This window comes from Rhamphochromis longiceps, linkage group LG7 (assembly GCF_057381845.1).
Source record: "Rhamphochromis longiceps isolate RC_006_pf linkage group LG7, R_longiceps_female_GT1.1, whole genome shotgun sequence".
NCBI classification, from domain to species: domain Eukaryota; kingdom Metazoa; phylum Chordata; class Actinopteri; order Cichliformes; family Cichlidae; genus Rhamphochromis; species Rhamphochromis longiceps.
In genome coordinates, this window is record NC_140563.1 from 26,324,874 (window position 1) to 26,350,718 (window position 25,845).

The window sequence follows — 25,845 nt, forward strand, 5'->3', positions numbered from 1 at the left end:
AGATTGCATCTTTGCTCTGGGCACTCTGGCTTGCTCCCAAAGACATGCATGGTAGGTTAATTGCTGCTTCTAGATTGAGAGTGAATGGTTGTCTCTTTGGATGGATAGGCCTCTGGTAATTGCTACTGCTAACATCTGTTTTGAACAGCTGAAATCAGCTGTCAGTTACAGTTAGTCTCAGTGGGGGGTTTTAATGAATGAACTTCTTCATTTGAAGTACACTGAAAAAAAGGGACTGGCCATCTCTTGGATTTATGTAAGCATCTTGCATGTATTTAACACAATTGCCTCATGTTTTAAAGTTAAATGTAACTATATAGTGTAAAAACTACATGATATGCAGAAAGGGTGTATTAAATTGTTCATATCATGTTCAGGTGAAGTAAGTCAATAAGATAGCAACGTTAAATCTCGTGAAACCACGCGTGATTTCATCTCGCGGGCTTTGGATCGTGGTTTAAAAAAGGCATCCATCTCAGTCAAGTCGAGCAGCCAACTCTACGTTTTTGGTATGTCTTGATTTTTTGAATTAATATTTACCATATTTCAGCCAAATGTAGTTAAACGTCTAGAGTGTCGCCATGTAACATGCTAAAAAAGAGCCGTTAGCTTATTTGCTGTTTTATCTGTTGTCAAAGAATTGGCGCTTTTTCATTTGAATTTGTCTTTGGCACAAGAGCCGTAATATCACATTAAACCTAATTACGAGGCACTCATAACATAATTTGGTTTTCTGTGTGAATAGATTTGCCAACTGACTCTTCAGTTACATTGTGTATTTACTGCACCGTGGTGTTAGTGAGATTTTGGACATTGAACAGCTTTAGCTAATATCATCAGCGGCATTATGCTAGCTTACATCCCTACCCCTCCTGCCCTCACCTGCTGTCCTTTTGTTTTTGTTTTTGTTTTTTTTGCTGCACATTGAGAGATGACCTCTATTCTGCATTTCACCAGGAGTCAGCTGATGGATTGTGGGTTCAAGGTGTTATGGTAAGAAAGTATATTCTATTTTCGTTTCTGTAACTTAATTATAATAGGTTTTTTATAATTATTAGGTGCATGCATACTCACCCTATTAATACAACTGAGAAATCCAAAATCTGCCATAGGTTTAACTTATACCTGTATGTATTGCCAGAAAGGTGATTACTGGACTCGCATTAATGCACACTTGAACTGAAATGAGGTTGTAACTTGTGGGTTGTTGGGTTGCAAATCAGAAACAAACATCTTTGGATTTTTTTTAATCCCATAAGATCTGGAAACACAGTTTTTATTCAACAAAACATTACTGATTAACCAAGCACAGTGCCTGCTGTTATTTCAAAATAATTTTATGTCATTTTAGATAAAATGCAGCATTCCAGTGCATCCCAACCATGCCTTTACAGTCAAGGTTTCTGACGGAGCTGAGTTTCTCTCTGACAGTCTGCTGAAAGTGTTTGCAAAGTGATCGGGGGAACAGGGCACAAAGCTAAAGGATGTAGCTGCCATTATGACAGTAAGAACTTTAAAATTCTTTAACTACAAAGTGTATATGTATTGCATTAGGTCAGTAAAAGATTTTTATGCTACATCCATTGAAACAGTCAACTATTACCTGTGAGTAATGATTCCACTAAAAGGATGCCATAATTTTCGTCATGCATTTACTGGCCCACTGAGAAAAATTTATCTTTTTTAAAAAAATAAATGTTCTGGAAACTATATATCCATAAAGTTGATGTCAAACAGGAACTTTTGCTATTGCTTTGTAGATGCTGGTGTTGCATGTTGACTGGTTTAAAAAGTCAAGAGTTTTTGTCTGGGATCATTTTCTTCTGTGCTACTGAAAAGTTCACAAATCTTTGTTTTCTTTGTTATAATAGTCAAGGATGACATTAATGCTTGAAGTCCCTCATCAAAGTGCTCCGCATCTGTGTGAAAGACAATTGCAACATCTTGGTGCAGGAGTTCATGGTGAGTGTTTTATGAGTAGATTGTGGATTTGCAACATTTAAAAATGCATTTAGTTATCCACTTGATCCTCATTGGACTGGTTAGGACCAGTAGTCCTCTTTAATAATTTGAAGTTCACATGAGGCCTGGTAGTGAACTCAGCCGCCGGCCCTTGAGGCCCCACCCCCACCCCTGTATTAGGGGTCACATCAGTGTGAAAAAACTTTAAATTTGTCATTCTAGTGAACAAAGGAAAATCCCACCAGTATTTACATTAGCTTTTGTTTGAAAAAAAAAAAAAAAGACCAACTGACCAACAGCTAACCAAATTGTGGGGCTGAAAGTCTAAATTCTAACATCTTCTGAGTGACATAACCTGGATTTCTGATGGGCCGGTGTCTTTCTAACAAAAACTAATGTAAAGCATTTGAAATTATTATGTTTTTCACCCTCTGTTAGACCATGAATGGCAGCATGGCAGGCCACTCTTTGGCTATAGCTATTTACTATGTTGCTTGCATTGGTTTAAATTACTCTAACATTAGAACTGGTAGATTCAAAAGAGATGAGTTTAAAAAGGAATCTTAAAGAAATGTTTTGTGTTTAACCAGGACTTGCCTGAGGCCACTGCACAGATTGAGAAAACCACAATGAACATCTGTCTCCAGAGATGCGCCAGGCAATGACTTTTCTGATGTTGTTCTTCAAGATCTGGATAACGTGACCTTTGCAGTAGCCATGCTGTTTGGACCTTTTTTATTCCTTCAACATGAGTTACCCATCACAACTCTGCTACACTTTTGAGGTGATTCAAAGGGTGGTAATGGAGTTGGATGCAACTCAGCTCTCAAGAAAAGCTCACAACTAAGACAAAACTGCTCCTGCAACGAAGCTCACTGTTATGCATGTGAGGTGACCAGCTCTAGGTGAGAGGACATTTAAATCTCACACTTGTTCTGCTGCATTTTTGAAGCTCAATTCCAGGAACGGATCGCAGGGTTCATTTTTATATACTCTGCAACTGCCATGAGGACGAGCTGTTTTTTGTTGTTGTTTGTTTTTCCTTTTGCTCTGTACAAGTTCTGTTTGTCTGTTTGGCAGCATTTTTAAATTTCTCTTTGTATTTTTTCTTTCTTTTACTAGTGAAGAGATGTAGCGTGAACAGTTATACAGTCTAAATATCCCATATGGGTCGTGTGAAATGGTATTTTCAGTTTCATTCAGTTGAAGTAAAGAACGTTGAATATTTCTAAGTGTGCTGTTTTGAACCAAGATGTCACAGTATGATCAGTGCTGTAATTTTTGACAGTCACTGTATCAATGTTATTTTTGCGTCTCTTGAATAAAGGTTTTGACCTGCAAGTGCTAATTTCTTTAGTTATTGGGGTAAAATGGGTAGTGTTAATAGGAAGGTGTTTGCCAATTCAGTAACCTAATTTAATGTTAATGGAAACTAACATTACCTCAAATTGTTTAGTTATAATTGTTGTTTAACTGAATCTTGATGTCAGAGGCCTTAAATAGAATGTTTTGTATTGTTCTTTCCCAACATTTTTCTAAAGAAACAGTCTAATTTCTTTGCTGCGATTGATTCCAGAGAACACGGAAGAACTGACATTATTTAACTGTTGATTTATATAGATTCAGTAGAGGAGTAATGTCAGTTTAATTCTTTAACTACTGCAGTGAAATTAGACATGTTGTTTTGAAAGGTTACTGGTGGATGCCAGCAACCATCTTGGAAGAGAACAATACAATCTGTTATAAGGCCTCCATTTGAAAATTGTGTATTTGATACTAGAATATAATAGCAAAATGTAATTTGAAGATAACATGTAGTATTTAAGTGACCAAGTAGTATTGGGTAAAAGTTATTGAATGGTGTTGGGATAAAGTGAGAAAATTGTGAAGGATTAAAATATTTCAAGAGCTCAAATTACTTCATCAAAACATGTTTAAGTCACATTTTATCAACACAAATTGCACAGATTTATTGAACATGAATAAATTGTGTTAATTTAACTCAATTGTTTAAGTTGCTGCCAAAGCAAAACATCTGTGTGCAACAAATGTCCACCATTGAATTAAGTAAATCCAACAACATATTTTTTTCAGTGTATCTATTGGAGAATCACACATAGTTCTGTGCTTGACCTATGACTAATTTACACAAGTTTCAAACCCGTGTGTTTTTTTTGCCCCTAATTAAATGTTTTTCGAGGTCTGACCTGCCTTCAGCAGCCTGCTAAAGCTACTCTCCAACACTTGGATTTCCAACATGTCTCTAATTAATGAAAAATATGTAAAATGTTTTCATACCTGAAATAACAAATTTCCGTTCCAGTACTGATCCAGTGTGGTCTACCTTCCAGGGCTTCTTTTACTGAGTACAGGACCGGCTGCATTCCTGCAGTACACACACACACACACACACACACACACACACATTTTTTTCATATTGTGTAAGGGTACTGATAAATTAGTCCATGTCTGTAGGTGAGCACACACTGAACCTGATGCACAAAGACCAGTGTAACAGACAAAGCTGATAACTGCTGTAAAAAACTCTCTCTGATTGGGGTTTTAGGTTTTATCAAGCCAGCTATTGCAAAAAACAAAACAAAAAAACAACAACAAAAACAAAAACACAGCTAGGTTGAAAGTCTCTGTGGAGACAGACTAGTAAACAAAATCTGTTGTTTCATTCTGTTATTGCTGCGTATGGAATATTCTGATTAGTGTTTTTTATCTAATGGGCTCTTTCTAGTGTGACACAGTGGTCCAGCGGTTAGCACTGCCTGCTCACATCAAGAAGTTCCTGGGTTCAAATACACTGGTCAGTGGGTGACTTTTAGTGTATAGTTTTATGATGTCCCCATGGGTTCTCCCTCAGTGCTCCAGCTTCCTGTTTAAGAACATACAGTGGGGCAAAAAAGTATTTAGTCAGCCACCGATTGTGCAAGTTCCCCCACCTAAAATGATGACAGAGGTCAGTAATTTGCACCAGAGGTACACTTCAACTGTGAGAGACAGAATGTGAAAAAAAAATCCATGAATCCACATGGTAGGATTTGTAAAGAATTTATTCGTAAATCAGGGTGGAAAATAAGTATTTGGTCAGTAACAAAAATACAACTCAATACTTTGTAACATAACCTTTCTTGGCAATAACAGAGGTCAAACGTTTACTATAGGTCTTTACCAGGTTTGCAAACACAGTAGCTGGTATTTTGGCCCATTCCTCCATGCAGATCTTCTCGAGAGCAGTGATGTTTTGGGGCTGTTGCCGAGCAACACGGACTTTCAACTCCCGCCACAGATTTTCTATGGGGTTGAGGTCTGGAGACTGGCTAGGCCACTCCAGGACTTTCAAATGCTTCTTACGGAGCCACTCCTTTGTTGCCCGGGCAGTGTGTTTTGGATCATTGTCATGTTGGAAGACCCAGCCTCGTTTCATCTTCAAAGTTCTCACTGATGGAAGGAGATTTTGGCTCAAAATCTCACGATACATGGCCCCATTCATTCTGTCCTTAACACGGATCAGTCGTCCTGTCCCCTTGGCAGAAAAACAGCCCCATAGCATGATGTTTCCACCCCCATGCTTCACAGTAGGTATGGTGTTCTTGGGATGCAACTCAGTATTCTTCTTCCTCCAAACACGACGAGTTGAGTTTATACCAAAAAGTTCTACTTTGGTTTCATCTGACCACATGACATTCTCCCAATCCTCTGCTGTATCATCCATGTGCTCTCTGGCAAACTTCAGACGGGCCTGGACATGCACTGGCTTCAGCAGCGGAACACGTCTGGCACTGCGGGATTTGATTCCCTGCCGTTGTAGTGTGTTACTGATGGTGACCTTTGTTACTTTGGTCCCAGCTCTCTGCAGGTCATTCACCAGGTCCCCCCGTGTGGTTCTGGGATCTTTGCTCACCGTTCTCATGATCATTTTGACCCCACGGGATGAGATCTTGCGTGGAGCCCCAGATCGAGGGAGATTATCAGTGGTCTTGTATGTCTTCCATTTTCTGATGATTGCTCCCACAGTTGATTTTTTCACACCAAGCTGCTTGCCTATTGTAGATTCACTCTTCCCAGTCTGGTGCAGGTCTACAATACTTTTCCTGGTGTCCTTCGAAAGCTCTTTGGTCTTGGCCATGGCGGAGTTTGGAGTCTGACTGTTTGAGGCTGTGGACAGGTGTCTTTTATACAGATGATGAGTTCAAACAGGTGCCATTCATACAGGTAACGAGTGGGGGACAGAAAAGCTTCTTACAGAAGACGTTACAGGTCTGTGAGAGCCAGAGATTTTCCTTGTTTGAGGTGACCAAATACTTATTTTCCACCCTAATTTACGAATAAATTCTTTACAAATCCTACCATGTGGATTCATGGATTTTTTTTTCACATTCTGTCTCTCACAGTTGAAGTGTACCTCTGGTGCAAATTACTGACCTCTGTCATCATTTTAAGTGGGGGAACTTGCACAATCGGTGGCTGACTAAATACTTTTTTGCCCCACTGTACATACTGGGTAAAATGGTGATACTAAATCAGTTGTGATTGTGAATGGCTCTCTCTCCAGCATGTTATTCTTTCAGCTTCATGGTTGTATAATCATGCAGTGTGGAAAGTTGCAGTCATGCTTAAATGCAAAGTTTTTTTTCTCGTCACACATGAAATGAAATGATGCCACAGAGTGCTTATTTTCTTCACGAACACTTGCGCGCCTATTTGGAGAGTAAATAAGTACCATGTGACATCACTGATTTATGTATAAAGCAATAATGACAATAGTGACAAATTAAGTTTATAAATGAGGGAACACACACACACACACACACACAAACCACCTCACCATAGTTGAACTGGCTGTTGCTCTTCTCACAGTTGATGACATTAAAACGGTATGGGACATCGGCTGCCATGTTACTAACTTCAAAGTAAAACCACTGGGTATGCTGAGAAGAGTTAACATCTGGATTCAATATGAGGTCATATTCATATCTAGAAGAGAAGAGAAGAGAGGACATTGTTGCTTTGTACTGCATTTAAAATGAAATATGATTTATTTTCTCAGTAATTAGTAATAATGAAATGTAAGCTTAGATCTCCTAAACTGTGTGTGTGTGTGTGTGTGTGTGTGTGTGTGTGTGTGTGTGTGTGTGTGTGTGTGTGTGTGTGTGTGTGTGTGTGTGTGTCTCAACACAACATACCTGCGGACCTGAACAGCCTTTCTCAGATTCCCAGATTCAAACTTGGAAAAAAACCTCAAAGAATCAGAGTGACACTGAAGACTGAAAGACGGAGAAACAAAGAGAGACACAGACGGTCTTTAGGACACACACCACCCTATTCCTACATGAACACACACCTATCTGTCTGTCTCTTGCTGTGATTTTTGCAAAAAAGTAAGCAAGAGGGTTAGGGTTAGGTTATTTAAAATTAATTTCTAGTATCAGCTGTTTGCTGGAGCCACAGCTGTAAAAGCTGCTGCTCATGATATCGGTTTGGAAACTTGAAGGTGATACAAATCATGCATATATACCAACACGACAGTGTACATCAGTGTCACAAGAGCGTTTGTTTTAGTTCAAAGGCTTTATGGTTTTTCCTATAATAGCCTACCTGGTTTTTGTCAGTTCAGCCTTATATATTATGTTTAACCCGAGTGACCACCCGGTCAGCTGGTGGGTAACAGGCATCTCCGAAAACGTTAGAGCACTTATGCAAATATGTGATGTCTTGATAAATCGAGCAAATGTTTTAAGTTTACACAGCACCATTCTCGCATGAAAATATCTTAAAAGTTTATTTTGTGATCCAGAAAGAGTAGTATTCAAACACTCTGTGTTCCTCCGCCACTGCCTCGTTTGAGCTTTGGACGAAATGGATTCTGGGATATTGCATTTCGTCATTTCGAGCTGATTGGAGACCAGAACAGCCAATCAGATATTTTTGCATCCGTTGCAACAGATACAACAGTGTAGAGAAAGAAATGTTGAGAGCGCGAGCAACACATTGCGAGCGAGCGCAAATGCAAAAACTGAGCGAGAGGGGCTGCTATTGTGTGTGTGTGTGTGGATAATAGCAAACACTGAAATAAATTTTTTTCACGCAGCAATGAATTTTCTTCACTCAAATTCAGCTTGTCTTCGCTCAAAATAAATTTCTCCTCAAAATGCAACACTTGCACCTGCAAACTTTTTTTACGTGCGCTCAGAATAGTGGCACAAAAATAACGCCATAGTATTCAGGAAGAAAACCAAACATTGTAGATATTTTTATCGTAACTCTGGTTTTACGTGGCCTATCAACACAATTTAAAAACTGGTATAAAGTCCACACTTTTTCCGTCAATTGTTCAGTCTGTCCTGCTCACATCTCCAATGGTTGTGTACGTTGTCATTAACGTTGCTTCACTCCACATCAGCCACGTCGCTTTGCTAGCTAAAACACCGGTGTCGGCACATAAGGACGCTGTCATAGCCTGTCAACGACGTTGATTAGCTGCGTTGATTAGCCAATGATGCGAATGTGAATCGCATCATTGGCTGGACTGTGGGATAAGGTGGCATCGTCAGTGTTGGGGAGTAACGGAATACATGTACCGCCGTTACGTATTTAAAAAACAAAATATGAGTAACTGTATTCCGTTACAGTTACCGTTTAAAAAGGTGGTATTCAGAATACAGTTACTTTGTTGAAATAAATGGATTACACTGCGGTACTTCCCTGTTTCATATTGTCGCGGGTCAGGACTGTTTGGGTTTTGTTTGTTCTGTTGTTCCAGGCAGCAGCGTTACGGTTGCCATGGTTACAGGGTGACGCTCTCTCTGCGACTGTGTTTCCTGGGTGAGAAAGCACCTTTTTGTTGTTGTTGTGCTAAGCTAACAGGCAGAATGCATAGCACTAAAGAATGTAGCCTCATGGGCAGTGTAGTCCGTGCTGCAGGGAGAATGGACTGCCATACCCGTTATGTGTTTGTGAGCGCGAGGAGGGAGAAAAAGTATGGTAGAAAAGTACGAGTTGACATCGAGCAGAAACGAGAGCTGGAAGCATGTAAATATAATAATCACTGCAGACAAAAAGAGTGCCTGCCGAGCCCAGTTGTAAGTAAGTTATTAAGACTCGACTGTACACCGTGTTCGTGTTTTCCTCCGAAACAGTAAGTTCCGTTGGAGCAGCCTTTCAATGCCTCTCTCTGTCTCTCTCTCGCTAGCAAAGTTGACCCAGGCAACAAAGTAAAGCTATTTTTCGGCTACGAGCCCGACACGGAACCCACCGTATTAGTCAGAGGTCCCTTTACTACGGTTTGGAGCCGTAATAGTAATAAATCACACAGCAATAGGACATTCACGTTGTTGTAAAAAGCACGATAATATATTAAGCAATCCAAAGTATTCAGAATACGTTACTCTCATTGAGTAACGTAACAGAATAAAATGTATTCTGTAATCTGTAGTGGAATACATTTTAAAAATAACCTTCCCAACACTGGGCATCGTTCTAATCCTATACGGGAGCAGCCAGACACTTACTGACTAACACTGCCAAACAGAATTGTTAAAGTATTAATTTTAATTTCAATTCAGGTTAGATTTTCTGTGCACAGAGACCGTGCCAGCAGTGTGCAACTGCGCGCACGCGCAGCTTAGTGGGAACATTGGGTGCAACCCCTCCAAAAAAATGTAATTAAGTTAAAATGAATGGTTGCCTTTTCTAGACCCGCCACAGACTGGTAAGCTGTCCAAGCTTGTACCCCGCCTTCCTCCTTCCCCTGACCCTGAATTGAATAAGCAGAAGAAAATGGCTTGATGCATAGATAAAAATAAAGTTTCTTTTAGTCTTTCCCAAGACAAATTGTACTAGATTCAAACATCACTCACACTCTCTTATGAGTGGTGAAGGAATTATTTTGGAACAAAAGCAACAAATACTATAAAACAACACATAAAACTGTATTACTGTCAAATTTAACATTTACAAGTATCAAAAATAGAAGTATTTATTTTCCTGAAAAATGCTCCCCATCAGCATTACATTGATCAGTATTACTGCTGAGGATGTTTATGGTTCGAAAAAACCTTCATATTCAATAAAATCATAGGTTTTGCAGAGGCTGTGCTGTGAGGACCACAACAGCTTTTAATCAGCTCAGAAACACAAGTCTACATGTTGGTTTCAGGTTTAAGGTTTTAATCTTTCAAGCTCAAATCGTCAAGTCCAAGTCCGTCCCGGGAAAACAACCAATTAAAGAAAGAATGGAGATGGGGAGCAGGGGGTGAGGGGAGGGTAACTTACTTGCTATCTTCGAGGTCAAAGACAACATGGTTAATGATGTCATCAGTTTTCAGAAAACGCTGAATATCTTCAAACACTTTCTGTCTGATAAACACACAAGCATAGTCAAGCGTCGAATATTCGAATCACAGTCCTTGAAATATGTTTAAAAAACCTATCCTTTATATTTACAGCAGCAGTAAATATCTGAGTCATTATTAAATACTTATTGCTCAAATACTTATATACCTCCTGCTGTGATCGCTATACTTCCTCTTTAGGCTGTAACATCAGTCAGTCATCTGTTCTTTTCTGCTCACAAAAGTTTTTGGTCAATTTATTCAGTCTGTTAGTGTCACCAGCTGTGATGGTATAATGGATAAAGCTGATCAAATACAAAAGCAATCCAGGAGGTTTAAACATTTCCCCTGCTGCCACCTCTTGCTGTGATTGGACATAGGTGTTTCACATCATTACACCAGGTTTCATTATATTACATGCTAATAGTTTGCTATTGTCCAGTACTAAAACCCTGTCATCGCCTCTGTTGCTTTTCTTACCATATTAGGAATACGGTTGGTGGTAAACATGTGGCCCTCTGGAGTGAACGCTCTCCATTCTTTTCACTATAAAAATGCTTAGAGGTCTAACTTTCTACGTACCTGTTACATGAACTACATTATTATTGCATGTATCTAATACCTCTGTATGTTGGGTTTGCGTGGGGCCATGGGTTGATGTCCTGGTGGTGGAAGATGACCCCAGAAATCAGGAAAGGCCAGGATGCTAAAATCTGGAATGGATTTGGTTTTGGAAGCTACAGCACAATATAGCTTGGGATCGTGGTGGGGAATACCGGCTCCATGCCGCTCCAGTAACCTGTCTATTATTGTATGATGATAAAATTCTTCTGTTCCATCTTCTTCATTATCTTGCTCATCTTCTCTCTGACATGGGGAGGCTTCTCCCCTAGAATTAAAAAGGAATGAGGTCAGACTCCTAAGATGAGAATTCAAAAGCAACAGCAAAGTCAGAAAGATTTAAATTCTTTCAGTGATGCACACGGAGTTAGTCGCCGAACACCAGAAACCAAACAAAACAAAACCAAATAAAAGTTAGGCTGACGGGACTAGGGTGATAGTGCTGCTGGAAGAAGAATAACAATGTAGACCATGTCCTCTACTAATTGGAAGGTTGGTCCCTGTCTGCTCCAGTCTACACCCCAAATATCCTCGCGCAAGATACTAACCCCAAGCTGCTCAAGTTGCAATTCCATTCGAGTATGTGAATGTTAAATAGAAAGCACTTCTGTAGACAAAATGAAGGTGTGAATGGATGAATCAGGCAAGTTGGATTTCTGCATCATGTAAATAAATGCCACAGTTCTGGCCTTGAATCTGCCTCATGCCGCTTGTCAGTTTAACAAGCAGTAGATTTAAGTTTTTGACAGTTTGTTTTGCATTGTCAGGATAATTTACATTTCAGTTAAAACAGCTCGACAGAACCTTAGTCCATGCAGTACATGCAGTTAGCATGAAGACTTTGAGCTTACATTGCCCCTCTAACCATGGTCCTGAACCCAGGGCTTGTGCCCAGGATGCTGCTGTGACTGTGGAAATCACACGCTTCTAAATGGGCAGCAGCTGAAGAGTGAGAAAGGGAAAATAATCCATTGAGTTTTTAAATTCCTACAAAACAAATGAAGGAGCTAATGCAGTGATGTGAAAGAATTTTTGTGAAATTAACTTGTAATTCTTAGAAGAGGTCCCGAGTATTGTTTACTTAGCAGAGCAAATAAAAATCAGTGGAATTAATGAGAATGAAAAGAAATGTGCAATATTTCTTGCAAAAGAAACAAAATAGATTCACGATTGAGTGAAAAAGACAATAATGTGTTATTTTGCAGATATTTGACCAGTAATTAGTTGCTGGCAGAATTGTAAACTTATAATTTATTAGTTTAAGGCATGGTCAGTAATCAACGGTAATCAGGTTACTAACTCAATTCACTAGCTGTGAGGTACTCAAGCAAACATTTTTAGTCTGTTTTAGTTTTAGAATTGGCTCAGTATTTCATAAATGTCAACTTTTAAACTTTTAATTAAAGTGAATAATTTAATCATTAAAAACTGATTTTAAAAATCTGTCAACAACTAACAATAATAAAGAATGAATGTAAATAAGCTGCTTTAATATTTCTGATGAGGTTGTTAAAACCTCATTAGAAGGTTTCTTTGCTGTGTTTTTTACTCTTTGACTGTACTTAACTGGTAACTTTGCATGTTTAGGTGCTATAAATTTATATAACTTATCGTATGCTGTCCTTGGCCAGGACACTCGTGTAAAAGAGATTTTTAATCTCAAGAGTTTTTTCCTGGTTAAATAAAGGTTAACATTTTTAGCCGTTATAAAGCTGTGTTTAAAAACATTGTTATAAACATTCAAATATATTAATGATTTTGCTCTTAAAAGTAGATGGTAAAGAGTGCTACTCATTCTGCTTCTGTTTGTGAGAGGGATAAGCATAAGCTGGAAATATGCATCACTTTCTCTATAGGCTGATGTCATTATCCAGAGCTATCTTTTTGTAATTGATCATAATTTTTCAGTTCAATTCAATTTTTTTACGTAGCACAAAAACACAACAGAAATCTCAATGCAACTTTTCGTAAAGTAGAGACCCTACTTTTGGACCAGTGTTGCTGTGTGTTTAAGCTGGCTCTGACCTGGCATGTCTCTACTGGATATTTCCATCTCTGAGTAAGAACCATCAGAGGTAGAGGAATCTCGACTTGCAGTAGTCTTTGTCCTGTCCTTGTTAAGCAGCACTACCTCATCATCTGATGATGATGATGCTGTTGAACTATCCCCTGTCTCTGAACTCAGATCCAGCTCCTGAAAAACACAGATATAGTCACGTCTTACTCTGGCAAAACACCAACTGTACATTGCAAGACCTCACAAAAGATGCTTGATTTTTTCTGAAGAGGCTTTGTGTAAACATGTGGGCAGTTGAGAGCTAACCCAGTCAGTAGCCTATGTACAAACATACCTTGGTCTTTTGAAACATGAGCTATGTTCAGTTATAGAGTCAATGCTGCATCATTTATTTCCAAGGTGAGGTGAGTGTGGAACTAGCAAATACATAATAGAGAGCCTTTTGAAAAAACTGTTACCTGGCTATGTGGCATTACAAAGTTTTGATTATATAGAAAATTATGTGGATGATGTGTGCAAAAGTGAAAAAAATTATGTTGAAATCGTGATTGCCAGCGTAATAAGTATGCCATGTTAAACAAGAGTCTACCTATTAGCCTCCTTCTTCCACACCGAGGGTGATGAGATGACATTTCTAGACATCACATTGTTTGCTTCCGGTCCACATAGATCATACTATACATATATACAGGTAAACTGACTCTAAAACCTGAAAATACATATAGTGGTTAAATATTACAGACAATATTGTTGTCACTCTACAAAATCATTGCGTGGTGACGTCACGGTGACATCAGCTGCCAGTAACAGCATCTATATTGTGCTTTTCTAGTCTAACTGGCCACTCAAAGTCTTTCAGACTACAAGCCACACATAACCACACAGTGCTTTATTTTATATAATTTAAGCACACTATCTACCTCACATCCATGAGCAGTCTTTGGACAGTGGGAGGAACACGAAGTGAGGAAATTCACACAGGCACAAGTGCAGGAAATGCCATATAGAAAGGCCGTGATATCTCAAAGACTTGAATCAGAACTCTTCCTGCTGTGAAGTGACAGTGCTAACCTCAGCGTCACTTTAATATTTTGTCTGATTTTGTTTTTCAATGCAGGTGCATCCCTGCATTGTAACAAGATGATAAAGGTTATCAGTTCATAAGTGATTTTACTGTTGGCTCTTTAGTGTATCATTACAAGATGGAAAAATCTTAATTAGGTGACAACATATTCCATTTCATGCGGTACAGTACAGTCATGACCAATACGAACACGTGTTTTGTTTGTTCTTCACTATATCATAGAAATGTCTGAAATTAACTACAAATTTAAATACAACTTGAAGCTGTCGTGTAGAGGTCAGCCCTGTTGCCTCACAGCAAGAAGATTCTAGGTCTCAATCTGCCAGCTACCTGAAGCATTGCTGTGTGGACTTGGCATATTCTTACTGTGTGATCTCTCCAGTATGCCAGGTTCAAACCACAATCCAAAAGGCATGCATAGAAGGTTCATTGGTGACTTTAAATTGGTCTTAGGCAGGAATGATATTCTGCCTCTGTGTCTTGGCTGTAGGTGTCCACTGATTGGAGTAACTTCGTTTGTGGCTGCTGTGAGCCACACTTGTTTTCCATCTTTCCCCATTTTGTCTTTTAGGTCAACAACTAGAAAAGACTCCAGGGGGATTTCTCTAAATTCATTTTGAGTTCCTGGGGGAGGTGTTACACCCCTCTGCAAGCACTACCTGCCTTTAAAGTGGCACTGCCAATTGACTGGGTTTAATTGCTAATTGTCTGTACTTGACAAAGGGTGGACCTTGTTATGCTCTCCTAACTGATTCCTTTTTGCTGTCATTTTTCAGCTTAAATAAAGTTGTGGTTTCAGTCTCCATTTTATGTTGTGGTTTATGAACCAGGTCATAACACAGCCCTGTAATGGACTGGTGATCTGTAGACAGCTGGCACAGGATCCCTGCATTCCTGAATTGGACAAGTGGTTAAGAAAATATCAAATCTTTTTCATCGATCTGTACCATTTTCTTACTTTCTACTTAATTACTTAGTAACATTTCAGTTTTATGGTTGTGTTTAAAGTTTGGCTTCATACAGAAAAATGTCGGCAGTGTCTTGAGACAAAAAAAAATACAACACACGTATTACTTTTGTTGAATTAAACATGAAGCCAACATCTTTTGCCTTTAAAAAAATAAACTTAGCACAAAAGGAAGTTTGTCTTTGGTCAGTTATTTCTTTGTAACAATGTTTCTTGGCAATGAATATTATACTGGTGGAAAGTCTGTTTATTTCACCTTAAATGGTGCTTGAGAAACTTGCTGAATCGTTGTTGCCAATGCCAAACAGTTTATTCTACTACTTTGTTTAGTGTTCTTTATTGAATCGGATGATTGAAGTCCAAAGAAACAACACATTTGCGGAATTTAACAATTTATTCATCTAACAAACAAATGCACACACACAAACACAAGACAGAGAGCGAGAGAGAGGTGCATACCTGGAAATCATGTGACAGCTCAGGACAAAAGCAGCTGTACTGTGTAAGCAGCTCTTTAGGTCTGTCAGGGTCAGGAGGAAGACGAAGTTTGTTTAGGTCAGTCTCCAAGTCATCATCCTGGACAAAGATGCACACAAATGCATAATGACTCATGAGTCTTCAATATATACTCACAGCAGCATATATCAAATCCACCGTACTGCAGCTACCTACCTGTGGAAGGTAGCTGCAGTACCCAGAAGGTATGCACAGGCCAAAAACCAGATTTCAAACCATAAACTTTCTTGCAGTGAGGTGACAATCCTAAGCACTCCATCTGCATAGACTCACATAGTCTCTGTTGTTGGCCTCATGGTTATCTTCAGCTTCTTCAGCATCGCTCTCATCACTGCTCTCATCTACAACACATATATACACAACAGAAAACCGATAAGTTAGAGTGACTGTTGACTCCAAAGTAAAATTACAATCATAATGGACATTTAATTTATTTAGCACATTTCATTATACTTAAACTTCAATTAGGTTTAAACTTAAACAAATGCAAAGGACAAAAACTATGTTGAAATGTATTGACACTTTGATGAATAAAAATTAGATTAAAATGTTCTGAAGAGACAAGATCCAATCAGAACACATCAAGTTGTGTAAAGAGGTGGAGTGAGCTTCTAATTGATCCAATCAGAAGTAATCTCCATGTGCAGCGAGGTTGGATGTGCACAATTTGATCTGAAACTGATTATGGAACTGATTATGGAACAGAATTCCGAAAACCCTCTTATGTCTCATCATTTCCTAATTACATTTAATTTTATTAAACGTTGGCCTTGAGGTCAAGGTCACCGGGATTCAGTCTTGTTCATTTTCAGTAGATACACCTATGGTATAAATATCAAAGTGCTATGTTGCCTCATTCTCAAGTTATTAAATCTACAAACGTGGGTGTCCACGCTGCCTGCTCACGCAGTGGGGTGACGAAAATACCCCATTAACCCTTAATGGAATAAAAATGGCCAGTCTCAGACTACATAAGATTAACTAAAGATTTAATTAGTCTGTTTGGGGCTCCTGAGGTCTAAACAGTTTTTGGAGGTCTATGAATCCTGGGACTTTACCTGGTGTCTCACTAACATCCGTGAAAGCAGGTGTACCAGGCAGGAGAAAGCTATATGCAGACTGATCTGATGTGACTGGTAGAGGAATTCTAGGAAGACACTTCCTCATCAGCTGCACGGATGGCTCCACCAAACACTCCAGATTTTTGCTTAATAAACATGTCTGCACAGAAACAAACAAGAAAATTGAAACAACATGAAAACTCCAGAAAAATGTGAGCTAACAGATTAGTTTAATGTTAATGAATGAGCTATATTGTACCAACAGAATGCCGAAACCTACCCTCCCAAACTCACATTTGTCTTTCATTCATTTTGTCTTTTGTATATTACAGTTTATCATTTTTATGTGATTTTCTTTTCTCCATTTTCTTTGGATTCTCTGGTTGATATTCTCCTTTATCTCTATTTATTTTATCTCTACAGCCACAATACACACCCCTCGTCCAAAGGCAGCCTGTCACAACGCGCTCCATCCGGAGATGGACCCCAGAAAAGGAGGATGCTCTGAGGGACTGTTATGACACCACAGACTGGGATGTGCTCCTGAGCCCACATGGTGAGGACATAGAGGGGGCGACACACTGTCTTACAGACTACCTCAACTTTTGTGTGGACACAGTCGCCCCTGCTAAGACGGTACGGTGTTATCCTAATAACAAACCGTGGGTAACACAGGAAGTCAAAGCTGTCCTCAACATGAAGAAGAAGGCTTTCAGGAGCAAAGTGAAGGAGGAGATGAAAGCAGCACAGCGGGAGGTGAAACGCTGCCTGAGGGAAGCAAAGGACACCTACAGGAGGAAGGTGGAGCAGAAGTTGGAGAGGAACAATATGAGGGAGGTCTGGAATGGTGTGAAAACCATCACAGGCCACAACACCAAGAAAAGCACAGTGGGGGGGACTGTGGAGAAGGCAAACGAACTCAACAACTTCTTCAACAGGTTTGACCAGCCCACAACCCCCCCACCCTCACCTTCACTACAGAGTCCTCTCCCCACTCTCCTGCCTCCCTCGCTTCCCCCCCTTCCTGACACCATGACACCCCCCTCCTCCAATCCCCCTCTCAGCAGCAAGACATCTCCTCCCCTCCCCTCCTCCCAAACATCTCCCAGTGTCACAGTGGATCAGGTCAGGAGGCAACTGAGGAAGCTTCGCCCCAGAAAGGCAGCAGGTCCAGACAAGGTGTGTCCTAGGATGCTAAAGGCGTGTGCTGCTGAACTTGGGGAGCCGCTACAACGAGTCTTCAACCTCAGTCTGCGACTGGGGAGAGTGCCCGCCCTATGGAAGACATCCTGCATCGCCCCGGTCCCCAAAAAGAACCGGCCCAATGAGCTGAATGACTTCCGACCGGTGGCACTGACGTCACATCTTATGAAGACTCTAGAGCGGCTCTTCCTCAACCTCCTCCGACCACAGGTACAACATGCCCAGGACCCACTACAGTTTGCATACAAGGCGGGTGTCGGAGTGGAGGATGCCATCCTGTACCTCCTACACAGAGCCCACTCACACCTGGATGGGGGAAAAGGCACGGTCAGGATCCTGTTTCTTGACTTTTCCAGTGCCTTTAATACCATCCGGCCCTGTATGCTTCAGGAAAAACTGAACAGGATGGAGGTGGACCCCTGCCTGGTGGCTTGGATCTCCGACTACCTCACCGACAGACCACAGTACGTCAGGCTGAAGGACATCACGTCTGACACAGTGGTCAGCAGCACAGGAGCACCACAGGGAACTGTGCTGTCCCCTCTTCTCTTCACCCTGTACACCTCTGACTTCTGCTACAACTCTGAATTATGCCACATTCAGAAGTTTGCAGATGACACGGCCATCGTGGGGTGTATCTGGGATGATCAGGAAGAGGAGTACAGAAGTCTGGTGAGGAACTTTGTCGCATGGAGTCACACAAACCACCTGCAACTCAACACCTCAAAGACTAAGGAACTGGTTGTGGACTTCGGGAGGTCCAGAGAAGGTCCACTGCCGGTTCAGATAGAGGGGGAGGAGGTGGAGGTGGTCAACAAGTACAAGTACCTCGGGCTGTGGGTGGACAATAAACTGGACTGGTCATGCAACACAGAGCACCTGTATAAAAAAGCCCAAAGCCGACTGTACTTCCTCAGGAGGCTGAGGTCTTTTAACATCTGCAGGAAGCTCCTGAGGATGTTTTACCAGTCGGTGGTTGCTGGAGTACTTTTCTATGCTGTGGTGTGCTGGGGGAGCAGCACAGCAAAGAAGGACTCATCCAGGCTGGAGAAACTGATCAGGAAGGCTAGCTCTGTGGTCGGCATGAAGCTGGACACTCTGGTGACAGTGGCAGAGAAAAGGACATTAAAGAAACTGCTGGACATTATGAACAATGCCGGGCATCCTCTGCACACGGCCATTAACAACCAGAAGAGTCTGTTCAGTGACAGGTTGCTTCTCCCCAAGACAAGAACTAACAGACTTAAAAACTCCTTTGTCCCACACGCCATCAGACTGTTTAACTCCTCTCTGTAGGGGAGAGGGAGGGGAAACAGGAAACAGGAGGACAAAGGAGGGGGGAACAACTAAGCTGTAGTGCCTCTTCACCTCACTGTACAATACCTTGTGCAATACTTTTTGTAAATAGTCAACAGTGCAATAGACTCAATACTTGAAATGTGCAATTCACTTGTATTTTTATTTATTTTTTATTCCTATTTATTCTATTTATCCCCTTCATATATTTTATTTATATTTGTCTCTGTATTTATGTGTGTGTGTGTGTGTGTGTGTGTGTGTGTGTGTGTGTGTGTGTGTGTGTGTGTGTGTGTGTGTGTGTGTATATATATATATAACAATTCTGTAACTGTAACTTCGGTCGTTGCTGTGCTTTTTTTGGAAGTCGAATTTCCCAGAGGAACCCACCCGAGGGATTAATAAAGTTCTATCTTATCTTATCTTATCTTATCTTATCTTATCTTATCTTATCTTATCTTATCTTATCTTATCTTATCTTATTAAAATGAAAGTACTATAAAATTTAAGCATATTCATTTCCTAGTAAATGAGCAAGCTTGCAAATTCCTCAGGGCATTAGTGAATCATTGCTGCCATTGTATAGCAAAAGAGCTTAAATAAATGTCATGGTAGATAGTACAAAAAAAAATAAATACAAAGTGGCAAATCAAATAATAACTGTAGAGAACATAAGACAAGTAGCAGTAAAATGCAACCTGGTTTTTAAAAGGACAGTATTAATGCAGCAGGAAATTGTTAATCTGTTGATTTAGCACACTGAGTGGTAAAAAAAAACATTTTAATTGTAGTCATTGACTTGGCTGAATGCACGTTCAGCCCTGCTGTTCTGATATATAAAATAAATATAAAATTACTGGCAGTGGCCAGGGGTACCCCTCAGATGCAAGATTTTCAGAAAATCTTTTTTCGGAAAGGTGACCTCTGACCCCTGACCTTGATGTCTAGGACACAGAGATTCAAACTAGTCCGTGATTTTTAGTAGCTACACCTATGGTATCAATATGAAACTAAATTTAAAAAGAAATCCATTAATTTGCTCTTGCATTCACAAACTTGGGTGTCCACATTATCCACCTGCCTGCCTACCTAGCAGGGTGTCAACAATACCCTTTTACAGCCAAGGGTTAAAAAACTTAGTCAACATACAAATTAAATATGAGGATCACATATTGATCCAATCAAAGTGTTGTGTTTATTGCCAATAAAGTTGTATCTCCTGATGCTAAACATCATCGATATTCACTTTGGCACCATGGACACACCCTTCAACAAAAACTTAAAAATCTTTGCAATTTAGCATGATAAATGCATTTAGATTAGGTTGATCAAATACAGCCGAGTCGAGTCGATTTAAGTAGGTACTAATGGAAAAAGGACTATACTGGCACACAGGCCTTTGGTTTCTACCTCATGAAGTCAGATTAACTTCACCTAGAAACAATTTGAACTCACCTGTGCAGTTTGATATAGGAGTCTGATACCTCCCTGGGATAGAAAAGCCTGCCTGCCTGCAGTGCTGTCAGTGGCCTTAAGGAGGCAGCACAGGAGCGCATGACGGATTGCTATGGCAACATCTTGGTTATCTTTGCTATGCCAGTCCTCATAAAGCCACAAGAAGCCAGAGATGTATCCTTTAGATACCGCAGAACAAACATTTGCCTCTGTGAAGGAGAAACAGACAAAAAAAAAGCAGGAAAGGACATAAGTACATTAACATTTTGGATCATTTTTTCTTAATATATACTATATTACTTCAGTAATAACTGACTGGAAGCAGTGCAGAAATGCATCTATGTATTCCAGATAAACTAGAAAAGTGAGAATGCCCTTTGAATAGTCTGAACTATTTCTAATCTCATTAGTGTGTAACTTTGTTCACTTTTAGCAATCAAAACAAACCAACAAACAAGAAAATCCACTTTTCACGTAGTGCTGTGTTTTTTGCAGTTCTTACATTGTTTAACAAGACGACTGCATTCCTCAGAAGTAGACATGTAGACCCAAATGATTCAATATTAAGTAAAATATTTCATCTTACAATTTTAACTATTTCAAATATATATATATTAAATGCTGCTGGTGTGAATGCTTCTATACTCTGTTAAATGCTGAAGCACTGAAATACTGTAAACATTAGCCTAAATATTTTGTCTGAACAATTTAGACTTGGAGGAAAACTGTTTGGATTCCGACTGACGAAACCTTCCTTTCACCCTGTGACAGCTGGAATAAGTTACAGCACCCCTGAAGTGGATAAGCGGATAAAATTGGGTGGAAACATGGACATTTTTCTTTATGTAAAATAAATCACACAAAAAAACTGCAAGCCATCAGGGTCTCTGGCAGGGCAGTGACTGTCTAAAAGGTCACTGCTCAAGTTCAGTTAGTTACAGCGACTTACACAGATGCAAACAATGACACTTGCTGAACTGAGGTATTGGCTGATTTCAGTCTCCACACTGTGGGTCCCAATCTGAACCCCAAATCTGACTACTGAACCTGCTTGAAAATCAGGAAAATAAACTTACACAAACTTTAAGCCTTTTAAAAAATATTTATCTGTCAGTGTCATCACAAACCGCACACTTGCATATTTTTGGGTCAGTCATCTAGTAAGTGCATCATTCTCCAGGTTACAAGAAAATCCAGAATATTTAAGATGCCATTCAGAATGTCACTCGGTCCTTCTCTGCATCTTTCTGAAGTGCACATATCACATCTTGACAAACCAAATCCACACACACAGCAGATAAATAAGCATTGCTCCAAATGATATAAAATTAATCCATAAATTTCGTAAATTCAAATGTGTAATAATGAGAAATGACACAGGGAAAAGGTATTGAACACATGATGAAACAAAGGTGCAAAAAGGCATGAAAAGCCATGACACCAGCTGAAATCTATCAGTAATTAAAAAGCAATCCTGCCACCTATTACCAAGGTGTCACACAACAGGGAATTGTGAATTTTGTGGACAAGAGGAAAGGTTTGAACATGTTAGAATGTGGGAAATATAGACAGGAAAGGGAAATACATAAATCTGAATTACAGAAAAATAGAGTTCAATTAAGGATAAAAGAAATATTACAAAGGAATACAAGTAGAGGAATACTCTTAAGGTCTTTAAAACCTTATTGATTGCATTGGTTACAGAACAATTTCTGAACTACTGAAGGTTCCAGTGAGAAACTGTTGGGGCCAAAATCCAGAAGTGGAAAGATCATTTCAACATAAACCGGCCACAGCCAGGTGTTCACCACAGGATGTCAGACAGAGGAGTGAAAAGACTTTTCAGAAAACTTGTCCAAGAGCTACAGCAAGACCTGGATGCAGCAGGTACAATTGTTTCAGAGGAAAAAAAATAAGTAATGCACTCAACCACCATGACCTGTATATACACTCACCATGCAAGACTCCACAGCTGAAGAAAAAGGATGCTGCGAACAACCGAACAACATTTAGACAAGCCTGTGAAATACTGGAAGAATATAGTCTGGTCAGATGAGACCAAAATTGAACTGTTTGGATGCCATAAAATGCGCCATGTTTGTAGCTCAAAGGTCAAAAGGCACTGCACATCACCCCAAAAACACCATACCATCAGTGACGTTTGGAGGTGGGAAAATCATGGGGTCATTTTTCAACATACAGCACTGGTTTACTTCGTACAATTGAATGAAGGATGAAAGGAAAAATGTAGGGAGACATTCTTGATTAGAAATCTGCTGCCATCTTCCAGGATGATTAAAATGAAACGAGTGTGGACGTTCCAGCAAGATAATGATCCCAAACACACAAGGAAACTCTCCATTGGTCTCAGGGAAAGGGGAAAGAAAGCTGCTAGAATGGCCCAGCCAATCATCTGACCTGAATCCAGTTGAAAATCTATGCAAAGGATTAAAGCTAAGAATTGGAGTTCATAGAAGGAGCCCACAGAACTTTCAGGATTGGAAGACTCGTTGTTTTGTGTGGAAAAATGTGCCAAAATCACACATGAGAAATGCTTGTTACGAGTTTATCTACACAAGAGATGTCTTGGAATTTTTGCACGAAATATTAAATAGATTTTAAATACTTTTTCTGTGTCATTTCTTTTGTGTGCTTCATTGTGTTTACACTACAGTGGATTTGAAAAAAAGATCAACATGCGATTGAACTGCACACTTCCAGGTTTAATTCTGTGATTTTTAACAGATAGTCCATTAACTGCAAACATTTTGATTAAATATCTGGAATCGTTTACTGTTGAACTTGGAATTAGCAGGCTGGAATTTTCAATGTGAGTCTAACAAGACAAGACAAGAAATTGAAATAGAGTGAATTGCCAACAGACTAAACAGCTCACCAACATAATCCCTGAAAGACAACCAAGGTGAAAGCAACCTTCAGCTGCTCCTTTGCTTCTTAGGCAAATGTGAGTTTTTGGCCTAAAATGGCCTGAAAAATAAAGTAGATCATTACAAATCTTTCATTGATTAAGAGAACACCTTTCACATCATGTTGGAAAACCAAGAACAGTTTTCAGGAGACAGGTACAGTATATCACTGAAAAAGTCTTCAATCAAAAATGCCATCATGAATACAAATGAAGGGCATTTACGACAAGGAAAGAAAAGAGAATATTCTCCAATTGCCAATTTAGTCACTTGAACCGAACAGAGCATACGTTTCAGTTACTGAATATAAAACTGAAGACAGAGGCCCACGAGCAAAGCATCTCAAGAGAGATTTGGTTTCCATGGGTTCTAGACATTAGGTGGCCATTGACTGTAAAACAATACATATATTTAATAACATTTAAGTTTGTCAAATTGCTTTTGCGTCACATTACTGTTGCTGCTAAACCACTTATAAAATATAACGTAATTAAAGTCTAAATTGTGGCCATTTACTTTTTTTGTTTCCTTTTTTTTGTCCCTTTATCAATCCCGCATATCGATAAAGGCTAGACTAGGAACTGAAAGCTGCAGAAACTAAAAACCTCACTAGGGCTGAGAAACACTGGGGAAGGAAAACAGATGCCTTGACAAAGAAACACTGACATAATATATGATATGCATAGGAGGGTAATTTGGGAAGTGGAAACACGCGGGGAAAATACACTCAGCTAAACTGAATCTAAAGAATGAGACAAGGGAAGCCAATCTAAGCATAATGCACATGAGACGACAGACTATCAAAATAAAACACAAAGTAACAGAACACAGGAACACGGACTTGATATGGTAATGTCTGTCCATAATACTACTGTTAACTAGTATTATAGAAATCATTATTGAAATGTACTTTTCATTAGGTTGAGCTGGTTCAGCTGACATTGACCCCATATACAGGGCATTTGCCCATAAAAAACTCACTGGGTTGTGTGTAAAGGTTCTCAGTCATCCAGGTCATTGTAGTCTAAGGAGCTTGGAAAGAAAAGCGTCTGGATTTCTTTAAGTTTTCTTGAAGACATTTCACCTCTCATCCAAGAAGCTTCTTCAGTTCTAAGTGCAATTGGTGGAAAGTCCCAGATTTTAAGCCCTATGGAAGTGTCCACAAGAGGGTCATGGACTCCCTATTCACCCTCTACCTAATCGCACAAGCCAATGTGTGAAAACAGGTGTGGGTCACAGTCAGCCAAGGTTTTAGGTGGACCCATTGTGAAACCTTGCCCAATCCTATCATGTAATTTACTGAGGTCAAATGGCCCAGGATGTGAGTGGATGTTAGTTCATGCAAAGATTTTTAAAAAAACCCTTTCAATTAAAGCTGAAAGTCTGCACTTCAATCATGTTGATTTAAATCTACTGTGGTGGTTTACAAAGACAAAACTTCAAAACATGTTTTTCTGTCCCAAACATTATCAAGGGCACTGTATATATCACTCCACTGGTTCATTTCTCTGATTAGGCGAAGGGTCTTTGATTGTGTAGAGCCATTATCGTCTTTAGAAAAGCAAGTGCACACTTACTTTATTAACTCTAGTTAACTCTAGTTTTAGGAGAATAATACTTGTTTCCAGTCTGAATTTCAGCAATCAGTGGGACTCACCAGCTGCAAAGCCTCCTACCCTTTTATCAGCCCCTGATGCATTGTCTCAGGGAGGTATTTAGCAAAGATCACCCTTCAGTGCTGTTATGACAATGCCATAGACCTGCAATCTGCTACTATTCTTCTGTCTAGTTTTCATCTTGACTCATTAGATAGAGAAATAAATCAATGACCTGGTTACAGGTATTGTCTGTCTTGGTTTCTGTTTTTATTCACAGATAATAAAACCTTACCTTCTGCAAAGCTTTAAGAGGGCCACATAACATTACCATCAAGAACAAATATGGCTCTACTCTGCTTTCCCACTGAACGCTGGCTGGCACCTGACTGTTACTTTATCAGTACGTGGAGTACTTAAAGCTACATCCACATCAAACTCTCCACCAGATTGTTCTGTCAGCAACAGTAGTCAAATGACTTTAGTCGTAGAAGTGGCAGTCTTTAGCTTCTAGTGACTTATCCTGGCTGAAGTTAAATAAATTAATAAGTTTAATAAGATGTTTTGCCAGAACACTGTTCTAAATTTTCATTCGGATTTAAAAATTAAGGGAATAATACTGTTGATAACTGGATCTAAAGCAGGAGGTGCCATCAAGTGTCATAACTGCCAATTAATTTTTCACATCACTGAGAAGGAATTTGGGCCCACTCTTCTTAATTCAGCCACAGTGGAGGGGTTTCAAGCATGAATTGGAAGACTTGTTGTTGTCCAAAATTATTATTATTATTATTATTAT

The 25,845-nt window shown here is 39.6% G+C and overlaps 1 protein-coding gene and 1 long non-coding RNA gene across 5 annotated transcripts in view; one reads left to right on the forward strand and one right to left on the reverse strand.

The window, feature by feature from the left end:
- The window catches only part of agbl1 (AGBL carboxypeptidase 1), a 95,876-nt gene that overhangs the window by 23,675 nt on the left and 46,356 nt on the right, over positions 1-25,845 (reverse strand). For both annotated transcript variants that reach the window (XM_085413089.1, XM_085413090.1), the window contains 11 exons: positions 20,525-20,733; positions 16,568-16,730; positions 15,783-15,850; positions 15,453-15,569; positions 12,951-13,119; positions 11,777-11,867; positions 10,927-11,193; positions 10,246-10,329; positions 7,158-7,238; positions 6,800-6,948; positions 4,261-4,348 (listed from right to left, as the gene is read on the reverse strand). In XM_085413089.1, the coding sequence (XP_085269215.1) occupies positions 4,261-4,348; positions 6,800-6,948; positions 7,158-7,238; positions 10,246-10,329; positions 10,927-11,193; positions 11,777-11,867; positions 12,951-13,119; positions 15,453-15,569; positions 15,783-15,850; positions 16,568-16,730; positions 20,525-20,733 (1,486 nt within the window). The remainder of the gene's footprint in view (positions 1-4,260; positions 4,349-6,799; positions 6,949-7,157; positions 7,239-10,245; positions 10,330-10,926; positions 11,194-11,776; positions 11,868-12,950; positions 13,120-15,452; positions 15,570-15,782; positions 15,851-16,567; positions 16,731-20,524; positions 20,734-25,845) is intronic.
- Positions 219-3,132, forward strand: LOC146665415 (uncharacterized). Of its 3 annotated transcripts, none has more exons than XR_014912605.1 (5): positions 219-256; positions 378-993; positions 1,352-1,504; positions 1,877-1,962; positions 2,553-3,132. It is a non-coding gene; the product is annotated as an uncharacterized LOC146665415 (long non-coding RNA). The 3 variants fall into 3 exon arrangements; XR_014912606.1 differs by lacking the exon at positions 219-256 and having other exon boundaries at positions 271-509; positions 930-993; XR_014912604.1 differs by lacking the exon at positions 219-256 and having other exon boundaries at positions 271-993.